Raw genomic sequence first — 10,109 nt, 5'->3', positions numbered from 1 at the left:
GTGAGAAAAACATTAAAGAATGATGGATCTTGAACATAATTACTCCCCCTCTTGCACACGTTGACAGAATGTAATAAAGTCTTTGTCCCGTGTATGAGTGCATGAATTTAAGAGAGGAACTGAAAAAGAGAAATACTAGCTAGGTGAACAGAGGGTAATGAACGGGGGGGGGGGGGGGGGATACGAAGGTCGTTATAGTGAAAAATGGGTTTCACCAAGTGGAACGCAATACACCAAGCACCTTCTTTAGTTTAGGAGCTTACTAGTATAGCCTTTTGCTCTTATCATATCGGCTAAGGCCATCAATTTCCCCACATCAGATGGGAAGAAACAAAAACGAAAACATTTCTCTCTGTTAGGTTGCCTGTGCTCTACTTGATAGCTGGTATCTATAAAGATCCAATCAATCTATACAAGCTCTTTCCTATCTTTATCCCAACTAACTGGCTATACTACCTAACGCTAGCTATATCTCAACAGCCATCCCTACAGAAAATGGGATGGAGTAAAACAAAAGAATGTGACCGGAAAATTTTACAGATGACTCGAATCTGTACAGCAGAAGAAATTGGGAAACTAACAAGTTACAACTGTACAACCACTAATCTTCTATCCTTTGTATCTCACCCATCATGATGCGATTGCTTGTAACCTTGAATCCAAGAAGAGCAGGATCAATCTGCCTTCCTTTCTTTCCTTTCTTCTTACCACTACGGGCACATTGTGTTCCATCCAATGCCTCTGATGCATGTGCCTCCTGAGCTGTTGGCTTCTTTGCGTTACTCTTAAGCATGTCACTGAATGATGTCTCTGAAACATCAGCATCACCACAAGATGCAGTACGTCGGAAGCGCACATCTTTCTTTCCAGATGTCACGGTGTCACGGACTTGATTTGCTGCATTACCTCCCGCTTCCCTCTTGTCCCCTAGTAATAGAATTAACATGAGGATGAGTAAGCAATTCGTGATAGATGGAATTTGTGCACAAGGGGATTGGGAATTTTACTGTTACAAGTGCCACAATGGGAATAGCAGAGATAAAAATAACTGGTATACTCCTCACATGCATCTTCAAGGTGCAAAATAGAAATGAAACATAGTAAAATCAAGACACAATCAGAAGACAGTTTGCAACAAAAAGGAAAAGGACAGCCTACTTTCAGAAGCCATGGCATCTGAAGGATTTTTGCTTTTCACAAGGGTATCAGAAGTTAGCTCAGATAGACTCTCCTGTGTCGAAGAAACTCGTAAGACAGGTGGACGCTTCAGCAAGATATTATCCAGCCTTTTTGATGTCACAGTCATCATCCTACCAAATAAAAACAAAATACAGATGCATATCAGGAAAGTAATATCACAACATATTTTTACATATCAGGAAAGTGCTATCTATTGCATGATTTTTACACCATACACTGATAAATGAAAAAATTAACCTTTTAAGAAAGGGAAGGGAAAAAAAGCAACCGAAACTTTTTGTGAGAGCATGGCCGAGATCAGACAGATTTGGCAACACAGTTTTGGAGGGTGAAAACACTACTATAACAAAATAATTTCCACATTCTTATGACAGTTATACCTTTTATTTTAATAAGTTATGACAGTGATACCTTTAAACATACAGAACTTGGAAAAAGTTTTTGAACAATCAAATTGGTGCCCAAACATCACCTTTCCTAAGACTGAAACCTAGTAGTAGTGACAATGCTGATATTATCTGATTACGCCTTTAGTGAAGAGGCTCCTTAACAACACTTGATTATACATGCATATACAACAACAACAACAAACCCAGTATAATCTCACAGGTGGGGTCTGGGGAGGGTAGTGTGTACGCAGAGCTTACCCCTACCTTATGAAAGATTATGCATGCATGTACCATTATAAATATCAGTAAAATGAAGATGGTGCGCAATAGAATGAAATATCAGAACCAAAAATGTTCAGTACTGAAGCAATAATTCAGTTTCTAAGCAAGCCAGCCTACTCTATAATAAGAGAACATTCTTTTTGTAATAGAATCTTGGCAATAAATCCTACTGCTTCAGGAATTACAACTAGCAGTTTCCTCTTACAGAGCATTTTATACGAATAAAATTGTTGCAGCTGCTGAAGCACAAACTTTACTTCATTTTCCAAACTACCAACTATGCCCATCAGAATGACACCAATAATGATAAATCCTTTCCTTTCCATGAAGAAGCAGAAGATAGCACTTACCGTTCCTTCGGAATTTCCTCCGCAACCGAATCCCCTCTATCACTCTTGTCATTGTAGAAGTCAAGATTTCCACCTGAGATGATTTAAAAACATTAAAATCTTTCAAACAATAAAATCTTCTTTTGGATAAAGGGATATATGTACACACACAGAGAGAGAGAGAGAGAGAGAGAGAGAGAGAGAGAGAGAGAGAGAGAGAGAGAGAGAGAGAGAGAGAGAGAGAGAGAGAGAGAGAGAGAGAGAGAGAGAGAGAGAGAGAGAGAGAGAGAGAGAGAGAGAGAGAGAGAGAGAGAGAGAGAGAGAGAGAGAGAGAGAGAGAGAGAGAGAGAGAGAGAGAGAGAGAGAGAGAGAGAGAGAGAGAGAGAGAGAGAGAGAGAGAGAGAGAGAGAGAGAGAGAGAGAGAGAGAGAGAGAGAGAGAGAGAGAGAGAGAGAGAGAGAGAGAGAGAGAGAGAGAGAGAGAGAGAGAGAGAGAGAGAGAGAGAGAGAGAGAGAGAGAGAGAGAGAGAGAGAGAGAGAGAGAGAGAGAGAGAGAGAGAGAGAGAGAGAGAGAGAGAGAGAGAGAGAGAGAGAGAGAGAGAGAGAGAGAGAGAGAGAGAGAGAGAGAGAGAGAGAGAGAGAGAGAGAGAGAGAGAGAGAGAGAGAGAGAGAGAGAGAGAGAGAGAGAGAGAGAGAGAGAGAGAGAGAGAGAGAGAGAGAGAGAGAGAGAGAGAGAAGCATTTGTCCCAGAAAACTGACCAGAGTGAAAGCCCCTCTCAAACAAAATCCCCCTGGTCATTTCTGCTTTCTCAGTTGACTGCTGGCCAGATTTTTGCTGGAGCAGCTCCATAAGTAATCGCTTTGAACTGTCATCGCTAGCACCAGCTGACATCCACATACTTTGATCTTCAGAAGCCCTTTTGACATCAAAATCCCTTCTTTGCATCTCACCATTAAGATGCAGTTGCTGCATCCGAGTTTCCATCCAATCAACTGGTAACTGACCATTTCTTTCAGGCCAATGATTTTCAATTGTATCTGCATTCGGAGCATGAAATTGATTGGAAAACAAAGGATGGTGAGGAGATTGCGCGTGGGTTCCAGTCGAGAACCCAGGCATATGACCAGCTGATTGCATTCTTGAATTTGGATCTTGCATTTCTAAACCTTGTGCACGCAATAGAGGATTTACAGCGTCCAAATTAACACCAGGACCACCACCAGGTACTGACATTGTACGTTCTAAAGGCAGTAATCCAGAGTCATAGAGACCCCGCTGAAGTCTATCCTGCACTGACAAATTCCTTTCCAGATGACTGACATGCTCTTCAGGAAGGGGTATCTGTTGCTGTTGGTAAATATCTAATGGGCCAAATCCAGAGTTGGCTCGACGAGCAACAGCTGGATTTCGGAGAAACTGACCAGTTTCATCTACATGCCAGACAGAACCAATCTGTCTATCTTCCTCCATTTCCAAACGTTGCCTTAGCCTCTCATGCACTTGTTCCTGTTGAAGGATTTGATGCTCCACAGGGTGCAGTTGTCCATGCTTTGCCCGAGATAGGAGCTCCATCAAATCATTTTGATGCCCTTGACGCGGTATTTGACCAAATTTTGCTTGAATGAGATGCTCAATAGATGGTTCAGCATGTCTTGGAGGGAGATGTGAACGCTGTTGCAGTTCACTCAGAATTTGCTGTTTAATCAACACCTGCTCCAGAGCACTGTTATGCCTAATAGAACCAAGACGTGATTGTGCAAGACTTGAATCACATATTTGACTCTGCAATAATTGTTCAAGAAGCAGCTGTCTAGCATGGGACTGTTGTTCTTTCATTAGCATTTGCTGTTGATGGAACTGTTGCTGTTGTTGCAGTTGTTGTTGTTGAAGCTGTAACTGTCTCTGCTGCTGCTGCTTCTGCTGCAGCTGAAGAGCCATAAAGTGTTCCAAGTCCTGTCCAGTCTGACTCGTCATCTGCGGTTGGTGTATTGAATTATAATTTGCCCCTTGTTCCAGCATTGCTTCATTTAAATGACTATTATGAGAAGACATCAAACTATTAGGATGCTGTTGTTGAAGTTGTTGGGAGAACAGCTTATCTGCCAACTCAAACCGGTTCAGTTCGTGGTCCCTGTGCAACAAGTGGCTGGCATCTGTAGCATCTTGATATAAGTTGGGTTCTAATAGAGCATTTCTTCTATAAGCATCAGTCCATGTCTCTACAGTAGAGGCTGGTTCCGTCTTAGCACCAAACGGCGCAACCCTTGCAGCAACAGGGTTTAGAATCTGATCCTGGCCACCTCCACTAAATGGAACATCTGAGATAGGACCACTCTTTCCTGAAGTGCCTTCAAGCTCTGACCATAATAAACCAAGTGGGTGCAGTGGCTCTTCCTCTTCCTGATTTGGAACTCGGCCCCCGGTCATTGCGTTTGGAATTGCACGGTGCATATTTGAAGGATCAGTAGGTCCCGTTGAAGTTTTTCCAATAGGATTGCCACTGCTTCCAGGTCTTCCTGGAAACACAATTTCTGCAAATGGATTTCCATTAAGTAATGAATCAGATAGCAAAAGAACAGATAAAGGTCACCTGCATTAAATATTAATGATCATGATCTTGATGGCCTATTTGCAAGGAAAGAGGCTACGTTCTCTCCTCCAAAGCCACCAGAGGCCATGCATTGGCATAAAAATAAGAATCCAAAGTGAAAACGCTAACTAACCTTCGTCTTGAGCAACGAAATCATGAAACTCTTCATTTTGTAAATAAGGCGGTTTAAATTGACGAGCTGGATGATCAGGTACTGACTGATTAAGATGTCCACCAAGGCCATTGTGGCCATCAAAATCAGATGTCGGCCAGCTCAAGCCATCCAGGGCAGCAGAACCAACCATCTCAGAAACAGAAGCTGAGCAATGTAAACCAGAGTCCAGCTTCCCCTCTAGTACAGCAGATGGTTCTACCTGAGGAAGATTGATGTTACCAACATACTCATGTTCAAATTTCAAATGCGGCATTATGTCACCCAGTTCAAAGAAAGGTGAATCTTCAGGGGCATCTTCCAACCGAACTGGCAAGTCAGTTCCAAAAAATCCCTGGTCAAACCATGAGATGATGTCAGCTCCAAGAAATGGCCCCTGGACTTCGCCCTGTGGATCACGATAATACAAACTCAACTCCTCAGGTGGGGTAACCCTTCCCAGAAGGTTGTTCCAATAGATTTCTGAAGAGGACTTTGCAAATCGGGAATTTGAATCACCAGGAACCTTTGAACTGACATCAAAGGCAACATGTTGTTGGATGTTCTCAAAGACAGTGGCCCTGGTTACTCCAGATTCTGGTAAGCTGACCTCAGAAGTATCAGATTTAGACCCACTAATGACTTTCAAGCAGTCTTTGACAGTTCTCTTCCTGGTCAACAATCTTTCATCTGCAGGAATAGATTCAGAAACTTTCTCTTTCTGTCCTTCATGATTATCTCCACCTAAATCAAGAACAAGTTCTTTATCAGAAGTCAACAAGTAAAGCTATATTGATGAGAAGAGCGAATAATTAATTCCAAAATAAATAGAGGTAATACTTTACTCACCATCCAACTTGACCTTGACACCATTCTCATAAGAAAAGCTATAGGCATTGGCTTCTTCAACACCTTTTGAAGTTTTCAGTAACCTATCAGCTGCCTCTTCAGTGACATCAGCAGAGGGAGCACCCTGCTTTGGATTGTTGGGCTCTGTATCCCCAGTTTCTGGGAAGTACAAAAACAATCAGAGAGAATCCTGTGCTCCTACTCCAACAAAAAGATAATGGACATGGGATAGCAGTAGCACTCAGTAGCGCATCCTAAGACAGTGTTTGAAAGACAGTTACCTGTGACATCATCCATTGATTGACCCTTTCTAAAAGGATTGTAAGAAACACCACTACCAGTAATTTTACCCTTCCATATGTCATTGAGGACAGCCTGTAAGAATGATCAAGTAACTTTATGGTATCAAATATTTCTTGAACACTAAACCGACAAGACTGATTGAATGAAGTAATCGATTTAGCTCACCTCCTCCTCAGCATCAGGAACAACAAAAGCTAATGGTTCAATAGCAATTACTTGAGTAACTGGGGGTTCTTCTTCCATATTTTCAGGCATGCTACAAAGAGATGAGCCAAGCTTTTGCATGCGGTATATGTCAAGAGTTTTCCCCCTTGGATAACAAAATATGCCAGCTGAGATGCTTGGTTTTCCAGCAACAGAATTCTCAAATGGTGAAGCACCAATTGCACCCCCAGAGGAAGGTCTTACAATAGTCACAGTAGACCTCCCACGACCCAAGTTAAATCCCACATTTGACCCTTCTACTTTTCCTCTTTCCTGTCCAAAGCCTGGGGCAGCACGATAGGAACCTGGAGCCGCAGAGTTACCCTCCATTCTATGGCGTGGACGCCACTTATCACGAGAATCTGACTCCCGCTCCAAGACAGCACGGTTAGCGAGAAATGGTTGACCATCATTATGAACATCTTCCTTATCTACATCTATCCTTTTCTCACTGCGATTTTCTTTTTCTTTGCCATCAGGACCCCACCTAGAAGACCACTTGCTATCACGTCTTGTATCAAGCCCAGAATTGCGGTTATTAACATCACGATCGGTTTTCTTTCGTTCTCTTCGACCAAGCAAGCTAGTTTCCCTCTCTTCCTCACGCCACCGGCGACCACTCTCAGTCTCCACTGTCGTTCTTCTCCAATCCTTTTTGTCCTCAGGCATATCTGTACGCCAGGCCTCCTTTTGACTTGAATCAGCAGAACTTCCAAGTGACAAAGAGCTCGGTGGACGCATTTCCTATGGTGAATAGAACACGGGTAGAAAACACTTTACAAGAAAAACTTCAAGCAGTATAACAGAACAGGGCAAGTGTAACCTCTGGCACGTGAGATATTTGCAGAGAAAAGACTGGAAATTCAAATCTTTAAAAAATCACAGGTGAATGAATACAACATGAAAGTAGCAAATGAAGGAAAATTTTCTTGAGTTCTCTTTAACACAGCAGAGAAAATGGTAACTGCCACTTAAAGTATTTTATATGTACAAAAGTCTAGGAGGAAATAATGCCACAATGTGACAGAATCCAGCCAAAATTTATAGGAAATCTTTTTTCAGGTTGTTTCAAGCTAGCTTTTTTTGTTTAGATAAATAAGGACAGCTCGGATCAACGGTGACAGTTTCTAAATACTAAATATCAATTTTAAAACTTGGAATTGTTATGAGACCACCACTAACGGACATTCAGGATGAAAGTATTTCCTCTGGGTGATGGGCATTAAATACCATAAAAAATCACAAGGTCTAATTCAACAACAAAACACTTAATTCTCAAGGGTGCCCTGTAAACTTAGAAAGGAGAATTTCCAAATGGAACAAACTATTTCTTTTTTATTTTGTTTCGGCTGATCAAGTACAATTCATCATACCATAGACAAAGCTAGTAAAAATGTATCAATCATGTCGAAGAAACATTTTTAAGGTTAACAATTATTTTATATACTCTATTGAGTTCAATATGATGTTGTAACTCCAGGTGGGACTACTTTACATCCACATCTCGACTTGGTCTTACAAGAATCTGCGACTCCTCTCAAACTGCAAACCGTCTCTCAAGTATTCGAAATAATAATAGGTGAAAATGAAAATAAAACTCATTGTAAAGAGATTTTTTTTTTTTTTTTTGAGAACTCATTCTTTTAGAGATAGTACCACAAAAGCAGAGCTTAGGGTCCAAAAGTCCAAAAATAACTATGCAAAAGTTTCCATTGACTCAATCTGTATCTTCAAAAATAGTTTGTATCATGAAATTATCCATTGTATAGCAGAAATAGGGAAATCGTTACTCTGCAAGTAAACTTGACACAGAAATGACCAAAAACTCACCATCTTTGTGTCACTTGGTTTAGCATAAAGCCACTGCGGAGACAAAGGAATGCTGCTGTCCACCATCGGATGATCTAAAGCGATGTGAGAAGGTAAAAAAGAATCAGAAGAAGATCCATAGCACTCACGCAATCAGAATCAAGAATGAAAAATATTCTACCTTTGGAAATATCAAGCTGGCCCATGAAAGGCTTGCTGTCATCGTTACCTGCAGATGTTTCTTAGCAACTGTAAAACACGATAAAATAGGACCGAATTCCTACTCCAGAAATAAAAAGCAAAGACTTTAGCATGGATAATGAAAAACTACTAGCAGCTATTGGGCTGAATATAGAAGAACATGACACTTTAGTGAGAAATCAACCACTTCCTACAGATAATAACACTCGTAAACTACTAATCTTAAAATGTTTATGAGAAGCAAATCTAGCAGCAATGCCTCTAGTCCAGCTAAGATTAACCTAAAGGCTCAATCCTACACTGTATTTTGAGTTCGCAACGGGAAGAAATTGGCATCATTTTCTTCTCTTGGAGGACTGATACATCTCACACACTCAAAGAAAGCAAATCGACACAACTAAATACAGAGAAAACAGCACTTTGCAACATAGCGCCTGATCTGCAGCCCTAGAATTCAAGTTGAATCTCAATTGAAGCAAGCATCGCACGAAGTTCAAAATTCATATATAAGATCAATAACCCCTAAATCAAGCATTAGACAATCATCCTTCGAATCCCATCGAAATTAAAATACAAAGTAACAATAAACAAAATAAGGAGGACCTTTGGAGTGATCGGAAGGGTTAGAGGAAAGGAGATCGTCAGGGAGATCGAGCTTTCCTTCGGCCATGGCCTTTGTGTCAGAGAAGATTCAGAAAAGTAAGGATCGATTCGAGAGAAATGAAACGGAAGAGCTAGCAAGAGAGTGGAAATTGAAGAGTCAAATGAGAAACAAAGTGAATAGTGAATGCGGTGAGGGGATTTTAGGGTTCGGAGAGAACTGTGTTGCAGGGAGAGAGAAAGAGATGGACGAGTCGGGGGGATAGATGACAGAGAAGAAAAGGCTCGAGGGTTTGGGTGGTCACTAGACCCAAATCATCTTCAAACAAAAATTAAAAAAAATAAAAGGTAGTACTTGTTAAGAAATTAAACGTAACAATATAAAACAAAAAAATAGATAAGCAATGTAGAGAGAAAAAAAAGAACTTTGTTATTTTATAGTGTTTCTCAAGTGTGCATGATATATAATCCTCAATACCTCTATCTATAGAATTTCATAGAGGCTTACAATAAGGTTACTTTAAACATTGTATTAATCATTGGGATCATGGGGAGATCAAGGGGATGGTTATGGAGGTGTCGGAGTTATAACCATAAGTGATGGAGTAGTGAAAGTTATGAAGATAATGGAGAAGAGTAGTGGGTATTACTCCTTTAGGAGTTATAGATATCCACCATAATATAATATTTCATAACACTCCCCATTGGATTTCTAAAGATAATATGTTGTCACGTCCCGAACCTGGGCCTGGACTTAACACGGCACCCGGTGCCTGACTACATATGACCGAGCAAACCAACTGGTTGACTGAATCAACATGTGATATCATAACATATTGAATGCGGAAGATAAACTAACACATGTTGATATACTGAAAGTTTGAATGATATAAATCAAAGTGTGAAAACACTAATGTAAGTCTGAAACATATATGTAGCCAACATTACTTAGCATGAAAAGTCTGCGACTCTGTCTAACTGTGACTCCAGTCTATGAAGCCTCTAATGAAGTACTGAAAATATTGACTGTCTATAAATACTAAAAGACTGTAAAGTAATGATAATGCCCCGAAAGAACTGGGGCTCACCAAATAGCTGGTACGAGAATCCTAGCGCTCTGAATTGTCAACCTGTAAATCATTACTTGCATCGTGAGACGCAGGCCCCGGGCAAAAGGGATCTCAGTACATTTGAATTGTATTG

General features: G+C 40.7%; 2 protein-coding genes across 2 annotated transcripts; both read right to left on the bottom strand.

The window, feature by feature from the left end:
- Nucleotides 1–327: 327 nt before the first annotated feature.
- On the bottom strand, nucleotides 328–2,359 carry LOC142169448 (uncharacterized). The gene is made up of 3 exons (XM_075230845.1): nucleotides 2,222–2,359; nucleotides 1,159–1,310; nucleotides 328–927 (listed from the first exon to the last, which is right to left on the bottom strand). Exons 2-3 carry the CDS (start codon nucleotides 1,307–1,309, stop codon nucleotides 602–604), a joined length of 477 nt encoding a protein of 158 aa, XP_075086946.1. The 5' UTR covers nucleotide 1,310; nucleotides 2,222–2,359; the 3' UTR covers nucleotides 328–601.
- On the bottom strand, nucleotides 1,985–9,229 carry LOC142169640 (uncharacterized). The gene is made up of 10 exons (XM_075231530.1): nucleotides 8,910–9,229; nucleotides 8,287–8,334; nucleotides 8,127–8,200; nucleotides 6,258–7,040; nucleotides 6,071–6,164; nucleotides 5,790–5,948; nucleotides 4,923–5,684; nucleotides 2,938–4,730; nucleotides 2,222–2,294; nucleotides 1,985–2,148 (listed from the first exon to the last, which is right to left on the bottom strand). Exons 1-10 carry the CDS (start codon nucleotides 8,974–8,976, stop codon nucleotides 1,985–1,987), a joined length of 4,017 nt encoding a protein of 1,338 aa, XP_075087631.1. The 5' UTR covers nucleotides 8,977–9,229.
- Between the last annotated feature and the right edge of the window lie 880 nt (nucleotides 9,230–10,109).

The sequence above is a fragment of the Nicotiana tabacum genome, chromosome 15 (genome assembly GCF_000715075.1).
Source record: "Nicotiana tabacum cultivar K326 chromosome 15, ASM71507v2, whole genome shotgun sequence".
In the NCBI taxonomy this organism is placed as follows: Eukaryota; Viridiplantae; Streptophyta; class Magnoliopsida; order Solanales; family Solanaceae; genus Nicotiana; species Nicotiana tabacum.
This window is presented reverse-complemented; position numbering and strand designations above follow the sequence as displayed.

Bases quoted from the DNA above. Each gene is read 5' to 3' on its own strand.
- LOC142169448 (XM_075230845.1), bottom strand. From the start codon at position 1,309: ATGATGACTGTGACATCAAAAAGGCTGGATAATATCTTGCTGAAGCGT. The intron at 928-1,158 runs GTAGGCTGTCCT...TTCTATTACTAG, and splicing joins AGATGCCATGGCTTCTGAAA to GGGACAAGAGGGAAGCGGGA.
- LOC142169640 (XM_075231530.1), bottom strand. From the start codon at position 8,976: ATGGCCGAAGGAAAGCTCGATCTCCCTGACGATCTCCTTTCCTCTAAC. The intron at 5,685-5,789 runs GTGAGTAAAGTA...TTCTTGATTTAG, and splicing joins TGTCAAGGTCAAGTTGGATG to GTGGAGATAATCATGAAGGA. The intron at 2,295-2,937 runs GCTTCTCTCTCT...AAATCATCTCAG, and splicing joins GTCAGTTTTCTGGGACAAAT to GTGGAAATCTTGACTTCTAC.